We start from the raw sequence: 21383 nt of genomic DNA on the forward strand, positions 1-21383 counted from the left end.
TTCCAAGAGTGGATCATTTGTTTTGACTGGGTTAAACATCCCAATACCCTTGGGGGAGGTTGATACTAGGTACACTATCAGCTGTTTTATTGCTATATTTTTTGCAACTGCTTTTCAGGTATATATGTTGACTTAATTTGCCCCCAATGCACCTAACTTAATGAGTCTCATATTCCATCCAGTCATGACTCTTTCCTAGAGGGGATGATGATAAAATAATGCTTCCTACAACATACTCTGATCCCTAGCACCTGAGGATGTATTGTCTTACATTGTAAAAATGACTGCAAATGTGATTAAATCAAGGATTTTATGCTGGAAAGATTATTGTGGATTATCTGGAAAGCCCTGTCTAATCCAAGGGTCTTTATAAGGGAAAAAATGGAGGCAGGAACAGAAAGGGAAGCAAACAGAGGTCTGAGTGGTACAGCAACAAACCAAGGAATGTGGGCAGCCTAGAAACTGGAAAAGTCAGGAAACAGATTCTCTTCTACAATCTTGAAAAGAAATGCACTTTGATTTTAGGTTAGTGAGACTTCTGACCTCCAGAAGAGACCAAATTTGTGATTTGTTGTAGCAGCAGTGGGAAACTCATAAGGGTTCTCTTTTTCCTTCTTCCTCAACCTCTCACAGGCACCTACTTTCAATGTATTCAATGGTAGCCTTCCAACTCATCCCATGCTCTCAATTGTATGTCCCTGGGGAAAAAAAAAAATATATATATATATATATATATATATATATATATATATATATATGGGTTGTGTGCTTTCAAAAATACAAGTACATGGTATGGTACTGTCCTTCATATTTGGAATGTTGCTTTTTTATAAAAATACAACTCAATATACTGCATCACCAGCTTTCAGATATACCGTTTATCCTTCTCATAAAGCACAGGTGCTACCAAATCTTCTATTTGGACTTTCAAGTCCACCCAGTGAAGTAGGGCTGGTGTTAGTAACCCTGGAGTCAGAGTTTAAGAAACAAGGGCTCAGAGGTCAAGGGCTGGCAGGCAGATTTCCCTACTCCCAGGCCAAGGTTCTTTCCACAGATCACAGTGCCCTAGTGTCCAGCAGGGCACAGCCCTTGGCACCTCTGAGGCCCCGCAAGTGCGCACCCAGCGGCTACGCCAGCGGGCACCGAATCCACGGAGCGGAGGGCGGGGGCTCGCAGGCTCTTGAGCTGGACCGCGACGTGGTCAAGGAAGTTTTGTTTGGTCAGAGATCGGACCTCGGAGGCGGCGGGCTGTGGCCTGCGACAAGGCCAGGTGTCTGGAGCGCAGTGGGAGCCTCTGGAGCCGCCGGCGCCCAGCCCCCTCCGCCCGCGCTCGCCGGCTCGGGTTACCTGCGGCCGTGGGCGGGGCGGCCCTTCCCGTCTGCGCCGGCCCTCAGCCTCCAGGGCGGCGGAGCCGGGAAGTGGGAGAGGGAGCGAAGTAGGCGGAGACTGCCGAGGCTCCAGCCCAGCCGGGCTCCGAAGCAAGGGGCTGCATGGAGCGGCCGGCGCGGCTCTATGGGCTGTGGGCGCTGCTGCTCTGCGCTGGTGGCGGCAGGGGCGCCGCGCCCACAGGTGAGTGGGGCCCCTGGCCCGGGATGGAGGCTGGAGGGCTGGGGGTCGTAGGGGTTGTGGCCGAAAGTTTCGCGAGGGCACCACGGGGCCGAGGGGTGCGTCCAGGCAGGCGCTGGGAGCTGCCCTCGCGTCGCCCCGCGTTCGGCGACCGCAAAACTCCCCGCGACGGCCGTCTGGGGTCCGTCGCTGGCACTCAGTTCGAGGTGGGAGACCCAGAAATGCCGGGGTTTTCCTGGGCTCGGTGGCTGTGGCAGTGGCGGCGGCGGAGCAGGGGGACGACGGCAGGCAGTCTCACTTCCCTTGAGCCGTCGGGAAGAGCCCAGGAAGCTAGCTCCCGGGGGCGGTACCGAAACATGCCTGTGGCTTTCCAAGTGAGCCCAGGAGGGGTTGAGGAAGCCAGAGATGGCAGGGACTGCGATCCAAGTCCGGGCGAGCCCGGAACTTCCCGGGATCTGCCCAGGGCGGCGCAGATCCTTACTATGGGAACGTGGCTTTTGGGGGGTGGAAGTTGACGGGAAGCTCTCAATATCCCTATCCCTGTAGAAAAGGACGTGAAAGTCAGCCTTCTCTGGCATCTGAAATATCCGTAGGGGAAACCTGGAGCACTATCTGGGCAGAAACTTCTCCCTTTAATAAATTTATGTTTTGGGATAATCTTAGATATATGGAAAAGTTGCAAAGATTGTTCAAAAAGTTCCCCTATCCTTCTCAACCCTTTGCAGAAACTTTAGAATAATCAACACTGCAGAGTCGCTATGAAAATTAAAGATTAATGATGTATTCACGGACTATTCCTGGTATGAGTGGCCTTTGGGACATTTTGGGTAGCAATGGTAGCTCCAAATTTTATGGATTTTATTATTATATTGACACAAATATCAAGAATTTGCTTATTGCATTTTTACAAATGTGCTATGCTTTGAAACTCAAGTAAAAATGAGTCTGCTTTGTGCCAGGCAATGTTCTAAGGGGCTAAAGATGCCACAGTGAGCGAAATAGATCGAATTTTTGCCCTACAGAGCTAAGGTACTATTGGCAGAGTCAGAGAAGGGGGAAAAAGTAAAATATATGGTATGTCAGATGACACTAAATACTGTGGGGGAAAAACAAGTCAGGTCACAGGTTTGCCATTGTAAATTTTTCAGACTTTATTGAAAAAACAGCATTTGAGTAGAGACCTGAGGGAGGCTTGAAGTATGACAGTGTGTGTGTTTTTCTTGTGATGCTAAGGGTAGAACCCAGGGCCTCATGAATGCCAAGCGAGTGCTGTACCACTGAGCTACATCCTCAATCTTTGATAATTATTGAACTGTCTGCCTTATTTAGTGATGAGCCAGGCTCTGAAAATTGACTTAGAACCTTAGAGGAACAAGCATAATCTTTTCCTCCAGAGTGTTTCTAGTTCAACTGGGAACAGGTTTCCTCAAACAGGTGAGGAAATTGCAGGTCAGAGAAGGGAAGGGACTTGTCTAAGGTCACCCATATTATTAGTTTCCTGATATTCAACCTTGCCGCTGCAGCACCCTCCCTCCTACAGAGCCCTTCCCACACACACCTGAAACAACACCTGGCCTTCTAGACAATACTGGAAACCCCCAAATTTTGTCACAGTGATTTGTTGGTAACTTGTTTACTTAGAATACAGAAACTTTTTCTCTCCATTAGAAATATCAGTAGAATTTGCATTGAGGTATGGTGGCAAAAACATTAAATATCTCCAGTCATGAGACTTGAATTTTGGTAGTTACGACATTTACCAGCTGTGAGACTCTGAGTTAGTCATGTCCCCTTCTCTTGCACCATAGTTTTCTCATCAGTGAAATGCCAAGGTTGAACTCCATAAGTTCGAACAGTTCTTGCATCTCTGAGCCTTTGAGTGTTTAAACATGATTAGGTTACCAGCTTAGTTTTAGTCTGGTTAGCTCAATAGCCCACTTTGTGGCAAGTCCTAATAAGAGGCAGCATTTATATAATATTTACTCTATGCCCAGCAATTTTCTAAGTGCTTTCTATTCCATTTCATCTTTATTGCCTAAACCATTGGTGTTGTTACTAGTTCCATTTTGTATGTGAGGAAGCTGAGGCACAGTGAGGCTAAGACCCTTGCCTAAATAAAGTGGAAAAGTGAGGCCTCTAACCCAAGCAGCCTGATTCCAGAGGCCATGCCCTTAACCCCTGTACTTAGTGTCCTTTTCAATAGAAGTGAGGGTCATCCTTAGTTGGCAGAGGAGCTGGTTGCTTTACAGGGCAGCAGGGCAGAACCAGTTGGGACCCTTGAAAGTATATGCAGACTATTCATTAAGAAGCAAATTATATATATATATATATATATATATATATATATATATATATATATGAATGAGACTGCTTTTTATCAAGGCTGAACTGTGTAATCCAAACAATAAGTACTATAGGCATTCAGAACAGAGGAAACTGTGAGGGTCGATAGTTTTATGGAAGAGGTAATATTTAAGCTAGACCTCGAAGATAGGTGGAATTTAAGTATGTGAGAAGTAATTCCCAGTAGGAGGTGGTTGGCAGGAGCAGACCCAGAGGTGAAGGTAAGAGTGTTCCTTTGTGGTCAGTAAGGAGCCTAAGTTGGCAGGAGAGGGTATTGGCAAGGTCAGTCCAGACGAAGAGCTTTATTTGCCTTTTTTTTTGAGGGTGGGTACTGGAGATTGAACCCAAGGGACTTATCCACTGAACCACACCCCCAGCCCTTTTCATTTTGAGTCAGGATCTCGCTAAGTTGCTGGCTTTAAATTCACAATCCTGAGCGTCCTGAACCACTAGGATTACAAGTGCGTGCCACTGTGCCCTGCTTTGTTTGCTCCTAAAGGCCCTGAACTGGACAGCCCAAGGGAAATGACCCTGGAGGAGAAGCAAGCAGGAAGACTTGACTAGTTAGGGGAGCCACTGGAATGTAAGCTCTGTGGCAATTGGGGTTTGCAGGTCTCCATTGGAAAGATGTGCTCTGTACACGTCCAGTGCAGAACATGATTTCCTGGTATCTTCCCCCACCTGGTGGGGCTCAACAGAGCATGTTATTGTGGTTGGGGTGATTAAGAAAGATGTTCAAGAAAAAAAAATGGACAGGAATTGATGACTGAGTGTATGTGAGGAAAGGGGATGAATGACTCATATATGATTCTTGTGATGTCCTTAACTTTTCCCAAAATGCGCCAGCTTCTGTGTCTGGACAGGAGAAAGTCAAAGCTACCAGCTAAGCAAAATGCATTAAAGCTTAAAAAAATATTGATTCTGTTAACTCTTACTTCACATAGGATGTGGTGCTAGATGACTGTAGACTCACTTGGGGTTTTCAATTTACCAGGAGGAGATACAAGGGTCCCTTCTTCCTTCCCTCTTCCACTTCTGATGTCAGTGATCAATCTCCAAGAAATAATTGAGAGTAGATGCCTAAGGAAGGTACAAGGGATACTTTTTATGTCTCAAAGGCCATGGGTACATAACAATTTCACAGAAAACTGAAGCAACTATTTAGAACCATTATGTCTAGTCAAAAAGAAAGCAGGGCTGGGCATGTGGTGCATGCCTGTAATCCCAGTGGCTCTGGAGGCTAAGGCAGGAGAATTGTGAGTTCAAGGCCAGCCTCAGCAACTTAGTGAGGCCCTGAGCAACTTAGTGAGGCCCTGGGCAACTTAGCAAGACCCTTTCTCTAAGTAAAATATTAAAAAAAGGCAGACAGCCGTGTGCATTGACGCATGCCTGTAATCCCAGCAGCTCAGGAGGCTAAGGCAGGAGGATCATGAGTTCAAAGCCAGCCTCAGCAATGGCAAGGTGCTAAGCAACTCAGTGAGACCCTGTCTCTAAATAAAATACAAAATAGGGCTGAAGATGTGGCTCAGTAGTTGAGTGCCCCTGAGTTCAATCCCCAGTACCTAAAAAAAAAAAAAAATGCTGGGGATGTGGCTCCATAGTTAAGTGCCCCTGGATTCAGTTTGTGGTACAAAAAGCAAGCAAGCAAGTAGCTAACACATAGTACTTGCTCTGTGCAAGAATTGTTCTCAGCATTTTACCTATATTAACTCATTTAATCCTTCAGAAATCCTTTTGCAATATGGTACTATTATCATTATCAAATAGATAAGAAAACTGAGGAATAGAGAGGTTAAGTAACTTGCCATTTACTAAGTTGCAGAGCTGGGATATGAACTTGGGCAGTCTGGCTCTTTTAAGTCTTTCCTTCTAATTACTGCACTATAGTGAAAGAACAATTAGAGATCTTTACAAAGAGTATTTTTACCGTTATTTACCGGTAACGAGTCCTTGCTTTCCCCAATGCTGAAGTATAACACCAGAGAAGCACGCTGGGGCAAGTGTAGAGTGGAAAATGGAGGGCTTTATTAAAGGACAGCAGAAAGACTTCTCCAGGAGGAAGAAGGGGACCCAAAAGGCGGGATCCATGGAAGGGGGAGGGCTTCCCTTTTGTATAGCTAAGGTCTTCTTTCAGCTTTCCCACACTCCTGTCCTTTGTTTCCCTTTATCTTGCAGTGATAGAATGCAGGTGGGAAGGCCCAAAAGGTGGGAGTTAGGTGGACTGAAGAGTAATCTGGGCAGGAAGGGCCTGGGGCAGCTTTTTGATTAGCACTTCCCGGTTTGCTGGGAGCTGTTTCATTAACATTTCCTTGGGATGGGCTCTGGGCTTTGGGGACATTAACATTTCAATTTTCCCAAGTGGTACTCTGGTTTCTGGGACTCCAGTCTCTATAATAGCCTCTGTTTTATTTCTTACTGGATATTAGACGCGATTTACCTAACTACACTAACTACCTATCTTTAAATCTGGCTTCAGTATCATTACCACTTATTTATGTATATGTCTGAGTGTGTTATACACGCATACACATATACACACAGTTCACATGGATTTATATATGTTTAAATATTTGGTGATTGTATTTTAAGATTTATTTATTTATACTGGGGTTTAACCCAGGGATGCTTTACCACTGAGTGACATCCCAGCCCTTTTTTATTTTTATTTAGTTAATTTTTTTTTTTAGCTGTAGAGGGACACAATACATTTATTTATTTATGTGGTGCTGACGATTGAACACAGTGCCTCACATGTGCTAGGCAAGTGCTCTACCACTAAAATACAATCCCAATATCCTAAGCCTTTTTTTATTTTTTATTTTGAAATAGAGTTGTACTCAGTTGCTTTAGGGCCTCACTAAGTTGCTATGGCTGGCCTTGAACTTGTGATCCTTTTGCCTCAGCCTCCAAAGTTGCTAGGATTGCAGATGTGCACCATTGAACCCAGCTCAATTTTTTAATTGGGTAAACTAGAAGTGGTCCCCTACTTAATGATGATCTTGCCTGAAATTTTCAACTTTACAATGGTGTGAAATCAATACATATTAAAAAGAAACTGTATTTCAAGTTTTGAATTTTGATCTTTTTAATAAATTACATGAGATATTTAATATTTTATTATAAAATAGACTTTGTGTCAGCTGATTTTTTCCTAACTATGGACTAATGTAAGATTGCTGAGCACTTTTAAGGTAAACTAATCTAAACTATGATATTTGGCAGGTTAGGTATATTTAAACACATTTTCTTTCCTTTTTTTTTTAAATAAGAGTCAGGTTTTGCTATTTTGCCCAGACTGGTCTTGAACTTTTGGGTTCAAGTAATGCTCCTGCCTCAGCCTCCCAAGTGACTGGGACTACCGATGCAAGTGCCCAGCTTGTTTTCTGTTTTTATTATTATTATTTTTACACTAGTCATCCTAATGGGTACAAAGTGGTACCTCATTATAGTTTTGAATGGCATTTCCCTAAATGTTAGATATTGTGAGCATTTTCATGTGCTTTTGACCATTTCTATATCCTGTTTGGTGAAATGTCTATTCAGGTCCTCTGCCTCTTTTATTGAGGGGGAGGGGCGGGTACCAGGGATTGAACTCAGGGGCACTTGACCACTTAGCCACATACCCAGCCCTATTTTGTATTTTATTTAGAGACAAGGTCTCAATAAGTTACTTACTTAACACCTCTCTTTTGCTGAGGCTGGCTTTGAACTTGCGATTCTCCTGCCTCAGCCTCCTGAGCTGCTGGGATTATAGGCTTGCACCACCACACCCAGTCTTTGCCTCTTTTTGAGGTTTTTTTTTCTTTGTTGTTGAGTTTTTAGAATTCTCTCTATATTCTGGATATGAATCTCTTATCATATATGATTGATAACTATTTCCCCCCCCTTCTTTGTGTTGCTTTTAGACTATGTTGATATTGCCATTCTATACACAATTTTTAAAAAATTTTCACAAATTTCAGCTTGTTAATTATTTTTGTTATCTGTGTCCTTAGTGTCCTATCAGAGAAATCAATGCCAGATCCAGTGACATGAAGCTTTTGTCTCACATTTTCTTCTGAGAGTTTTAGATATCATATTTAGGTCTTTGATCCATTGTGAGTTAATTTTGTACACGGTGTTACGTAAGATCTACCTTCTTTCTTTCACATGTGGATATCCAGTATTCCCAGCATCATTTGTTAAGACTGCCCTTTTTGAGGAGTGTTCAAGATGGTATCTTGGCCATATTACCTTGTTAAAAATCATTTGGCCATATATGTGATAGTTTATTTTCATGTTTTCTATTTTATTCGATTGTTCTGTATGTCTTTTTGAAAGGACCATGCTGATTATTGATTATTATAGCTTTTTTTTTTTTTTTTTTAGAGAGAGTGAGAGAGGAGAGAGGAGAGAGAGAGAGAGAGAGAGAGAGAGAGAGAGAGAGAGAGAGAGAATTTTTAATATTTATTTTTTAGTTCTCGGCGGACACAACATCTTTGTTGGTATGTGGTGCTGAGGATCGAACCCGGGCCGCACGCATGCCAGGCGAGCGCGCTACCGCTTGAGCCACATCCCCAGCCCTATTATAGCTTTTTAATAAGTTTTGAAATCAGAAGTATGAGTCTTCCAGCTTTGTTCTTCCTTTTCAAAATCATTCTGGCTATTCAGGTTCTCTTGAGGTCCTGTATGAATTCTTTTTTTAATTTGTTTTAATTAGTTACACATGACAGTACAATGACCTTGACATATCATACATTTGAATCAGATGAGATATAATTTCTCATTTTTCTGAGTGTACAGGTTGCAGAATCACATTGGTCATGCAGTCACGTATATACACACAGCAATAATAATGTCTATTTCATTCTACTGTCTTTCCTATCCCCCCTTCCCCTCCCCTCCCCTTACATCACTTCTATCTACCCAATCTAATATGACACACTTCTTTTTTTTTTCTTTTTCTTCACATTGTCATACATGTATTCTGTATAATGATGAGGGTCTCCTTCCATCTTCCGTGCAATTCCCCTTCTCCCACCCTTTCCCTCCCACCTCTCTTCCCTATTTAGTGATAATCTTCTTCTCATACTCTTCCTCCCTACCCCATTTTGAGTCACCCCCCCATATCAGGAAGACATTTGGCACTTGCTTTTTAGGGATTGGCAAACTTCACTTAGCATAATCTGCTCTAATGCCATCCATTTCCCTACAAATGCCATTTTTATTGTTTAGTGTTGAGTAATATTCCATTGAGTATATATGAAACATTTTTTTCATCCATTGATGAGCATCTAGGTTGGTTCCACAGTCTAGCTATTGTGAATTGTGCTGCTATAAACATTGATGTGGCTGTGTCCCTGTAGTATGCTGTTTTTAAGACCTTTGGGTATAGACCGAGGAGAGGGATAGCTAGGTCAAATGGTGGTTCCATTCCCAGATTTCCAAGGAATCTCCATACTGCTTTCCAAATTGGCTGCACCATTTTGCAGTCCCACCAGCAATGTATGAGTGTACCTTTTTCCCTGCATCCTCGCCAGCACTTGTTGTTGTTTGACTTCATAATGGCTGCCATTCTTACTGGAGTGAGATGGTATCTTGGCCATATTACCAAAGCACTTTACAAATTCAATGCGATTCCAATCAAAAGCTCAACGACATTCCTTGCAGAAATAGAAAAAGCAATTATGAAATTCATCTGGAAAAATAAGAGACCCAGAATAGCTAAAGCAATTCTAAGCAGGAAGAGTGAAACAGGTGGTATAGTGATACCAGACTTCAAACTATACTACAGAGCAGTAGTAACAAAAACAGCATGGTACTGGTACCAAAACAGGTAGGTGGACCAGTGGTACAGAATAGAGGACACAGAGACCAACCCACAAAATGACAACTACCTTATATTAGACAAAGGTGCTAAAAGCATGCAATGGAGGAAGGATAGCATCTTCAACAAATGGTGCTGGGAAAACTGGAAATCCATATGCAACAAAATGAATCTGAATCCCTTTCTCTCACCTTGCACAAAAGTTAACTCAAAATGGATCAAGGAGCTAGGAATCAAACCAGAGACTCTGCATCTAATAGAAGAAAAAGTTGGCCCTAATCTCCATTACGTGGGGTCAGGCCCCAAATTCCTTAATAAGACACCTATAGCACAAGAGTTAAAATCAAGAATCAACAAATGGGACTTACTTAAACTAAAAAGTTTTTTCTCAGCAAGAGAAACAATAAGAGAGGTAAATAGGGAGCCTACATCCTGGGAACAAATATTTACCCCTCACACTTCAGATAGAGCACTAATCTCCAGAGTATACAAAGAACTCAAAAAATTAGACAATAAGATAACAAATAACCCAATCAACAAATGGGCCAAGGACCTGAACAGACACTTCTCAGAGGGGGATATACAATCAATCAACAAGTACATGAAAAAATGCTCACCATCTCTAGCAATCAGAGAAAAGCAAATTAAAACTGTATGAATTCTAGGATGTTTTTTTTTTCTATTTTTGCAGAAAATAGCACTGGGCAGAGCTCTACCACTGAGTTACCTCCCCAGCCCATGCCATATGGAATTTTGAGAAAGATTGCATTGAATCTTGAGGTCACTTTAGATAGAATTGACATCTTAATAACATTAAGTTTTGTAATACATGGACATGAGTTGTGTTTCTATTAATTTGCATCTTCTTCAATTTCTTTCATAAATGTTTTATAGTTTTTATTATACAAACCTTTGACCTAGTTTGTTAAATTAATTCCTAAGTATTTTATTCATTCTGATGCTATTGTAAATGGAACAGTTTTTGTAATTTCCTTTTCCTGAGGTTTATTGTTAGTTTATAGAAATATGACTGATTTTTGTGTGGTGACTTTGTATCCTGATACATAGTAGAATTAATTTATCAGTTCTAACAGTTTTTTTTGATATCTCTAAGGTTTTCCACATGTAAGATCATGCCATTTTCAAAGGCATATTTTGCTTTTTCACAACAGAATATCTTTTATTTATTTATTTATTTTGTTTCTAATTGCTCTGGTTAGAAATTCCAGGAATATGTTGAATAAAAGTGGCATCTTTGTGTTCTTCCTGGTCTTAGAAAAAACTTTCAGTCTTTCACCAGCGAATGTAATGTTTGCTTCAGTTTTTTCATATATAGCTTTATTACTGTGAAGTACTTTCTTTGTATTCGTAGCTTGTTGAGTATTTTTATAATGAAAGGGTTTTTTTTTGGGGGGGGTACTGAGGATTGAATCCAGGGGTGCTCAACAGCTGAGCCATCTATCCAGGTGTTTTTATTTTTTATTTAGAGACAGGGTCTCACTAAGTTGCTTAGGGGCTCGCTAAATTGCTGAGGCTGGCTTTGAACTCACAATCCTCCTGTCTCAGCCTTCTGACCCACTGGATTACAGGCATGTGCCACCATGCTTGGCTTTTTCTTATTTTCCTATTCCTTCTTTCATTTGTGTCTGCTGTAATCTTCATCATTTTCTTCCTCTTCATAAGTCTGGATTCAGTTTGATAAAGTATTGTAACTATAGTCCTTAATTAATTATAATTCAATTTACCACTTTAGAAAATTTGGGAGGATTTTTTTAATGAGTCTAACAAATTTTATTTTGGGTCCTTTTTTGGTAGTTCTGGAGGTGGAACCCAGACTCTTGCTCATGCTGGGCAAGTGCTCCACCATTGACCTGCACTCCAACCATATTTTGGAATAATTTTTGATTTACAGAAGAGTTGGAAAGATTGGACAGAACATTCCACCCAGTTTTGGGGGAATGACATTGATAGCCCTAGTTTTAGGAGTTTTCAGGAATGTTTGAAAATGTGTTTCATGGCTTCTTCTCTTTCCCTCTTCAGATTAGTCAAAGCTCTGGTTCCAGCTGCTTAGTGTCAGACCTCAGGGGAACAACTAGGGCTGCTAAATCTTTTTCTCAGTACTTCTTTAGAAAAGCTATAAAACAACAAAAACAATAAACAGATCATGTTAGCACAATTGAAGACAAACTTCGTAAATCCACTGGCAGAAATGCTGAGACTGAACTATTACTAAGTGAGATATAAATCCCAAGTTCAGGGAACCCCAAATCTCTGCATGAGAACAATTCAGAAATGCTAGTATTTAAGAATATGCTCAGCCAGGCACAGTGGTGCACACCTGTAATCCCAGCAGCTCAGGAGGCTGAGGCAGGAAGTTCACGAGTTCAAAGCCAGCCTCAGCAAAAGCAAGGTTCTAAGCAACTCAGTGAGACCCTGTCTCTAAATAAAATACAAAATAGGGTTGGGATGTGGCTCAGTGGTTGAGTGCTCCTGAGTTCAATCCCCAATAACAATTAAAAAAAAGAGTATACACTTCTTTATGTCAAGTACAATTGGCCCTCTTTTTTCAAAGGGTCCCATATTTGTGGGTCAAACAACCACAAATTGAAAATATTTGAAAAAAAATTGTGTCTCTACTGAACATTTACAGACTCTCTTTCTTGTCATTATTCCCTAAACAATAGAGTATAACAACTATCTATGTATCAGTTACATTGTATTAGGTATCATAAGTCATCCAGAGATCATTTAAAGCAGAAGGAAGGATGTGCATAGGTTACAGGCAAATACTACTCCATTTTGTGTAAGGGACTTGAGCATCTAAAGATTTTTGGTTTCCACAGGTGGAACCAAATTCCCATGGATACTAAGGGAGGACTGTAGTTAAGAACATGATGGAACCACGTTTTCCAGGTTGCAATCCCAGCTCTGCCATTTACTAACCAGGGGCTATGGGACAAGTGACTAAACCTCCCTGTGCCCCAGTCATGTCATCTTTTTGGGAGGGAAGGGGGTAGTGGGGTGTGAACTCAGGGGCACTCGACCAGTGAGCCATATCCCCAGCCGTATTTTGTATTTTATTTAGAGACAGGGTCTCACTGAGTTGCTTAGCACCTTGCTTTTGCTGAGGCTGGCTTTGAACTCATGATCCTCCTGCCTCAGCCTCCCGAGCCACTGGGAATACAGGAGTGCACCACCGTGCCCAGCAGTCATGTCATCTTTTTCTTTTAATTTTTTTTTAGTTGTAAATGGACACAATATCTTTATTTATTTTTATGTGGTGCTGAGGATCAAACCCAGTGACTCACACGTGCAAGGCAGGTACTCTACCACTGAGCTACAGCCCCAGCCCCCAGTCATGTCGTTTTTAACATTAAGCTAATAGAAGTCCCTATCTCAAAGGTTGTTATGAGGATTAAATGGATTAACTGTGTGTACAGTGTTTCCAACAATGCCTAAGTCAGTAAATGCTAGATATTGTTAACTCAGCTGTTATTATTTTTGGCTTTTAGGAAGTGGGAGAACAGACCACATGAACCATTAAAAATACTGGTATTGATACATTTCTTTTATGTGCTTGATTTGAACAGAAACTCAGCCACCTGTGACGAATTTGAGTGTCTCTGTTGAAAACCTCTGCACAGTAATATGGACATGGAATCCTCCAGAGGGAGCCAGTCCAAATTGTAGTCTAAGGTATTTCAGTCATTTTGGTGACAAACAGGACAAGGTAAGTTTCCTGGAACATACTGCATTATTGAGGTAAAGTGAACACTATGTATTGGGAGCCAAGAATAAATCAAAATTCTAATCTTACTTCAAACTGGGAGCTTTATTTTGGGTTATAGCCAAATTTCAAGAGGGGTTTAACCGGCTATTGACAAAACTGAACTTTTAAAAACTATTTATGTTATTATTAAAATTTGTTTTTACCTGTCAACTTGCATCTATGTAACACTTTCAGTTTTTCCAGGAACTTTCATATTTACCATCTAGTACAGATAGATATGCAAGAACTTTGTGGTCTACAGTAAGTGGCCATATAGAAAGTGAAAATTTAAGATGTCAAGTGGTAAGTGGGTTTGAGCAGAAAGTTTCCTGATGTTTGAGGAAAAATGAAGAAAACTTTAAACTTTTCTAGTCAAATGTAGTCAACTGATTTAAGTAAATTGGTATTAACATGGTTGGATAATTACAGGGTCTTTATGATAATCTTATTCAATTGTTATATCAATCTATATCTATATCTATTTTAGTTGTAGATGGACACAATACCTTTATTTTATTTATTTATTTTTATGTGGTGCTGAGGATCGAAGTCAATGCCTCACATGTGGAAGGCAAATAAATCCTCCACCACTGAGCTACAATCCCAGCCCTTCTTTATACCTTCTTTCAGTATGTATATGTTTGTAATGGGAAAAGGGTATTTGGGGTTATATTTGTCCAGGATTTTGAGGAGGCTGATATAGTGAGTTATGAAATCATTATTCTGAAGCAGCTTTGGTGGTGGGATGAGTCAAACTAAATTTAGTTGGCACACTACTCTTAACTGACTTAGCTGGTAAGTGATTTAACCTCTCTGAGCCTTAGTATCCTGTGTGTCAAATGGGACCCCACTCACTTTCCTGGCTTGTTGGCTTGTAACAAATAATGTATGTGAAAGTTGAATAGTGATTGGAACAGGGAAGTTTCCAGAGGGAAATTTGCTTTCCTCCCCCTTCTCTGCTGAGGTGTTAATTATGGCTTAGGTATTAATTGAGGCTTGTCAGGAGTATTTGTGTATGATTGATTAAGTGGAATGAATTCAGGGGTACTTTCCCCAGCCCTTTTAATTTTATTTTGAGATACATGCAGCCATCTCACCTGGCTAGAAATATTGCTTTCTGCTTTTTTTATACTAGATATTGAATCCAGAGGTACTTTACTACTGAGCCTTATCCCTAGCTGCCTACCCCAATTTTGAGTCAGGGTCTTGCTAAGTTGCTTAGAGTGTCACTAAATTGCTTAGAGCCTCACTAAGTTGCTTCAATTTGTGATCCTTGCCTCAGCTTCCTGTGTCATTGGGATTACAGGTGTGTGCCACTGTGCCTGACAGTATTTGCATTTTAAAAGAGGTCCTCTAATAGGCTAAAAGCCTGGTGATAATTCTAGTAGTGAAACTCAAGTTCCCAATGGCTTCTTCTCATTCTTAAGAAAGAGCCTTAAACATTTGAAATCTTAGTGCTTGTTTTGGTAGTTCAGCCTTGAGAAATTCAGGAAAAGAATTGCCTTTGTGTGTGAACCCATGGTCACATAAGTATCTTAAGTGGCACTCTGAGGAGAGTTAGATCCCTTTTTGTTAACTTGTCAAGGATCAGTTAGGTAAATATGCTGATATTCTAGCCCAGAAATTAAGTGTATTTAGAGAAATTTAGACTTGAAAGTCTAAGCCTTAAGAGACAGTGCAATTAAACAGAATTGAGTTTGAAAATTTGTCTCTTTTCCTTTCAAGCTGTGTGACCTTGGGAAGTCACTTCACCTCCCTGAGTCTTCATTTCCTTTTTTTTTTTTTTAAATATGAGGTGTGGCTGAGGATTTCATGTTCATTAAAGGAAAAGAGGTTTGTCATATATGGGACACAGTTTGTGCTCAAGTAATTGTTAGCTATTATTATTACTATTGTTAGGTTGAAACGTGCAAAATTGCTACTATTATAGCACAAAAATGGTTGAATGTTGACAGTATTATATAATTCAGCCTAATATTATCCTTTAATTTTGTTCCTTCTATTTCACTTCTGAAGACACCAGATGGAGACCATAAAGGGTGACCTCTGCCTGAGTCCTTGTTTATTTTAACCATTTAAAAGTTTAATATTTATCAATCCTTTAGTTGTGATAAATGCAGATTATTCCTTCCAATCAGTAATGGGGGATTTCCTGTCTACCTATTGAAGTTTACTGTGCCAAAGCTGAAAATGAGTGGCAGGAGTAATTTTCCTCTCTCCTTTCTATCATTTGTATACAGCATTAATATCATAGGTAAAAGATGGGTGTATATACCTTTGAAACATTGAAGCAGTGGCATTAGCATGGTTAGTACATGTTAGGGGGCTTATGCAGTGTCCAGTGGTCCCAAGTTGTTAAGTGAGATAAACTCTGGAGGTCATTTTCAATCTTTAGATAGTAGGCTTATCAGTCAATGTCTATTAATTCCCTAATCTGAAAAGTAGAAGAGGCATCTGGCATCAGATTTTAGTTATCTTTCATCACTAAGAGATAGGCAAATCCCACTGGGTGAGTTAATCAAAAGTCCCTTCTGTCCAGGCATCTAGAGAGGCAGAAGCTGAAACTGACTCCATTTCTTTCTGAGAAAGGAAATTTGGAGTTGAGAAGATGCAATCTAGCCAAGTGAACATTGGTCCAGAAAAATGAGTTCAGGACTCTGGTCTTGGTTTTTGATAAATTTTCAAAGAATGCCAGATTCCCTGAGGGGTGGAGAATAATACAGCAGCTACCAGTGGAATGATTCACCAAAGCTGAAAGTCACGTGGGAGCACTCACACATATCTCATTAAGATCTGATAGGAGGAATCTAGTCCTGTAATGAGGAGAGATATGCCTGACTTGACAATCATTAATAATCAGAGCTCCTATTTTTTTGGTACTACTATGGGTCAATCACAGGGGTGCTTTATCACTGAACTACACTTCCAGCCCTTTTTATTTTTATTTTGAGACAGGGTCTTGCTGAGTTGTCCAGTCTGGCCTTGAACTTGTCATATTCCTGCCTCAGCCTCCTGAATGGCTGAGATTACAGGTGTGCACCACAGTGCCCAGCCACAGTTCCTACATTATTCATATCAATTTAACATTATTTACCCTGAACCCTCAAATGCTTTAAAAACATTATTATTTTTTTAAAAAATGTTTCCTCCTAGTATCTCTTTTCTAAATTATCTTATTATTCATATGCCTAAAAGATAAGATTCAGATATATGTACTAAAGCATTTTTAAAAAATCTAAATTTCATTATAATAAAAATCTCTGTGTAATAAAACTCCTCAGCCCTCTAACTGAAACAATATCTAATATAATAAGAGAACTGTGATTTTTTAATGATGATTCTAATTTATGGTGTTTTTAAATTCTTGGAAAAAATTTTTTTGTGATGCAGGAGCTTGAACCTAGGGCTTCACACCTGCTAGACAAGCACTCTACCACTGAGCTACACCCCAGTTCTAATTTATGGTTTCTGATGGTACATTTTCCCCTGGTATCCTCAAAGGGCAAATACAGATTCCAAACAAGAATTATCAAGGATCATTGAGTCACTGTGATTCATTTAGAGGTAGATAGGACTTGTGTTCAGTAAATTGTGAGGTTGGTGAAATTTTCACGCAAAGCCTTCCTGTTACCTTACTATGATGCTGGGAGTTGGTCTTCAGTTTCACAGGCCCAGAAACCTCATTTCCTCAGCACCCATTCACCTCTCAAGGTACAATTCCTTACTTTGCTTTGAAAACTAAAATGATGAAGCATTCTAGAAAGACTTCTGTCAGTATAACTGGTGTGTTCCATCCTGGTAGGCAGAGCCTATATGGGAAGCCAAATGATAAGTAGGTTTCTTGGCGAGGAATCAGGAATTTGTTGTGAAAATGTACTTTGCTAAGAATAGCTTGAGGCCCCACTGAGGGTAAGCAGAGCTTTGCTGGCTACTCGATGTCCATGTAGCAAAGTCACCCTCTCTTTCCTCCCAGCCAGAATTTTGCTCAAAGATACTTCTTTTTCCAGGCGAACCAACTTCCCTGTTCATAGTGCTGTCTTGACTGAGCCTAAGAACTATTCTGTCTCTGTAAAATGATTTTTCTCATGTCTTTGATATGGTTTATTTCTTGTTGATTTACCAGCTACTTCTTAGCAGGTATCCTTATGTCCAGGTTTTGGAGGTGTCTGCAGTTCCTCTCTTGCTTAGCTGGCATCAAACATGTGAAATGTTAGAATAGCTGTTTGGGGTGGTAGATTGAGCTTGTTGGAACCAATTTTCCCTTTCATGGTCATCAACACATTATAAAAGGAAATACTATCTGAAACTTGAGTCAGAAACTTGCAAAACAGGAAGCTCGCTCCTTGGAGCTCTGATTAAAAGCAGCTCCATTCTTAATTATTACAACTCCATCACCTTTGGAAATGTTAATTTTCCAGAGTCATTTAATTTCATTATTCTGAATCATAATAACTGAACTTGTGACTTATGTCTTTAAGATGTCTATAAGTTGACTTCTGTGGTTCCACAAATCTCATCTACTTTTTAGAGTAAGAGTGTATATACTCAGTGCACATAGTGACTCTTGAAATTTATATGCATATGGAGGATGGTCACAATAATCAAACAGTACAGAAAAGTGTTTAATGAAAACCATTTCTTTGGCTTTCAATCCCTAGAGATAACCACAATTACCAGATTCTTAAAGCGATCCTTTTTTTTACTGATCTTGATGGTATCTGCTTGAAATTGAATTTTGATAATCATATTGTGTTTCCTTTAAAGTGGTTTTTGGCAGCTGATGTGTTAGCATGGTAGGTTTGTGAATAAACATCATGATGTTGACACTTGTAAAATGTGGAAAATTGTCTTTAATCCACACCAAGCTTTGTCACTGGTGGCACAATTTACATTTGGAGCCGGATTGTTTGTTGTGGGATGGATGGCTGTCGTGTGTCTTGCAGGATATTTAGCACCATCCTTAACCTCTATCCTCTAGATGCTAGTAGTTCCCTACCTTCCAAGTTATGAATGTCTAGATATTACTGACTTTCCCCAGGGATGGCAAGAAAACAAAACTACTCTCAATTGAAGATCATTGATCTACACCATTTGACAACTTACCATTTCAAAAACATTTGGGCATGCTCATGTTTAATTTTTTAAGCACATTTTTGTGTGTTTGCTTCATCAATGCTTTTTTTTTAACTTTCTAACCTTAGATTATTGCTCCAGAAACACATCGTTCAAAGGAAGTACCCCTAAATGAGAGGATTTGTCTGCAAGTGGGGTCCCAGTGTAGCACCAATGAAAGTGAGAAGCCCAGCATTTTGGTGGAAAAGTGCATTTCACCCCCTGAAGGTAACTGAAAAAGCACTCTCTCTGTGTTTAGAGATTAAATCCAAATTCAGGATGTTTTGAGGGAAGAATGTTAAAAAGGAAAAATAAGCATGTTGGCTTAGCTTCAGTACATACTAGCCCTAGGAAAAACTGTTAAGTAATGAGGTTGATCATTGTCCCCCACTCTCACATTACCTAATGTTCTTCCAGCTCTTATGTTGCTTACTGATAAGAGCAGGGCTACGAGATACTAGCTGTCTTAGGTTTAAATCCCAGCTGTCACTTATCACAGTAAAAGTATGATCTGAGGTAGATTCCTTAGCCCCTCTACACCTCATTTTTTTCATCTGTAAAATGGGGATGATGGTGGTAACTACCTCTTAAGATTATTGAGGGGATTATCTAAATCAATATACATAAGGTACTTAGAATGATCCCTGGCAAGAGCAAATGCTATACATATATGTTCTTCCTTTTCTTTTTTTTTTATACCTGGGATTGAACCCAGGGGCACTTAACCATGAGCCACATCTCCAGCCCCTTTTATTTTGAGACAGTCTCTTGCTAATTTGCTTGCTGAGGCTGGCCTTGAATTTGTAATACTCCTACCTGAGCCTCCCAAGCCTCTGGGATTACAGATATGCACCACCATGCCTGGCCATATGTTATTTTTTAATATTATGTTGTCCTTTGGTTGAGTAGGGAAGGGCCTTATTTTCCACCTCCAAACCTTAGCACTGCATATCCTACCTGCCTTGCATTGATCAAAACCTATGAAATGCTATTTATAAAGTTATAAAATTCAGGACTGCCAAGAGATTGGAAGCATGGTTTAAGATAACTTACTTGCTCTGTTCACATTTCTTTAGGAGTTTAATAATCTGAGAAAAAGTTATATTATGACATAAAATGGTTGATGATGGCTTGGTGCAGTACTCCTTCAAGGATTATTAAGGGAAACAAGTTTATTTATTTATTTTTTGGGGTACTGGGAATTGAACCCAGGGGTGCTTAACTACTGAGCCATATCCCCAGGCCTTTTTTGTATTTTATTTAGAGACAGGGTCTTGCTAAGTTGCTGAGGCTGGCCTTAAACCTGTGGTCCTCCTGCCTTAGCATCCTGTGTTGCTAGGATTATAGGCATGCACCACCACACTCAGCTACAGATTTATACTTTAACTAAAATAACTTAATGAAGATAGAGATTTCAGTTCAGAAAGATTTTTGTGCTCCTAAAGGCATAACACAACATAAGTAACTGTTAAAGATTGTTTATCTATTCAGAACTATTTCAGGAGGAATATTCTTTACTTTTTAAAATAGTATTGATCAAAAAGCAGGAAGGTATGCTATACCTCAGTAAAGTGTTTTTCGATATAGGGTTGGGGCTAGGGATGTAACTCAGTGTTATAGCATGTGGTTAGCATGCGTAAGACTCAGGGTTCCATCCTGAGCACACAAATAATTAATAAATAATTAATTAATAAGTAAGTAAATAAATAAATAAGGGCTGTTGTATTTTTATATTAATTTACGAATAGTTTTTGCGTATGATTGAAATATTATTTGGCCTTTAAACCTCTCTCTCCAGGTAGAGGTAGAAGAGTTTTCTTTGTGTCAGGAGGTGAGAAACAAGGTTGCAAACCTTAGATTTGGATTTTGGCCATCTGGGTGATTTCTGGGTAAAATGGGATGAGAGATTCTGGTAAAGCAGCTTGAACATCCTCCGCCAACCACCATGCCACAGAACAATTGGCAAGCAGGGTCCTAAATTCTTACCTGGTTTTTCTAGGTGATCCTGAGTCTGCTGTAACGGAGCTCCAATGTGTTTGGCACAACCTGAGCTACATGAAGTGTTCATGGCTTCCTGGAAGGAATACAAGTCCTGACACTAACTATACTCTTTACTATTGGTGAGTATGTATGTACAGTAGAGTTACTGGAGGACTGATTATGATTGCATAGGGAACCTTTTGATTCAACCTAGTTTTTTTTTTTTTTTTAAAAAGGAACAGCCTATTATTCTCTACAAAGGCAAGGAGGAGGGCACTTTACTTCAGTGGAAAATGTATCTGCTTTGTGTGTCTTCTTTAAAAAAAATGCTTCCTAATATGTTCACATAGCTGTATATTCATCACCTTAATCAATTTTAAACTACTTTAATTACTTCAAACAAACCTGATCCCATGAGTACTCGATTCCCTTTCTTCTCACTCCTCCCAATCCCTGGGAACTAGTCATCTATTTTCTGTCTCTATAGATTTGTCTATTCTGGACATTTAATACAAATGGAATCATGTAATGTGGGGACTTTTGAGACTGGCTTCTTTCACTAGGCACAGTGTTTTTAAGGTTCATCTGTGTTGCAGGATGTATCAGAATATCATCACATTTTATTGCTAAATAATATGCTATTGTAGGGATATACTATGTTTTCTTTATCTGTTCATCAGTCGATGGACATTGGGTTGTTTTCTGCTGTTGGCTGTTTTGAATAATGTTGCTATAAACATTCATGCACAACTATTTATGTGAACCTATGTTTTCACTTCTTTAGGAGTACCCATGAGTAGAATTGCT

At 40.0% G+C, this 21383-nt stretch overlaps 1 protein-coding gene across 2 annotated transcripts in view; it reads left to right on the forward strand.

Moving 5' to 3' along the window:
• The first annotated feature begins 1020 nt into the window (after nucleotides 1-1020).
• Nucleotides 1021-21383, forward strand: part of IL13RA1 (interleukin 13 receptor subunit alpha 1) — a 58017-nt gene continuing 37654 nt past the window's right edge. Inside the window, exons 1-4 of one of the 2 annotated variants that reach the window (XM_081277138.1) lie at nucleotides 1021-1569; nucleotides 13306-13445; nucleotides 18686-18824; nucleotides 20596-20716. In XM_081277138.1, the coding sequence (XP_081133264.1) occupies nucleotides 1491-1569; nucleotides 13306-13445; nucleotides 18686-18824; nucleotides 20596-20716 (479 nt within the window). In that variant the 5' untranslated portion in view covers nucleotides 1021-1490. The remainder of the gene's footprint in view (nucleotides 1570-13305; nucleotides 13446-18685; nucleotides 18825-20595; nucleotides 20717-21383) is intronic. The other variant, XM_081277139.1, reaches the window with a different exon arrangement.

The sequence above is a fragment of the Spermophilus citellus genome (assembly GCF_964194105.1).
Source record: "Spermophilus citellus genome assembly, chromosome: X".
Lineage (NCBI taxonomy): Eukaryota > Metazoa > Chordata > Mammalia > Rodentia > Sciuridae > Spermophilus > Spermophilus citellus.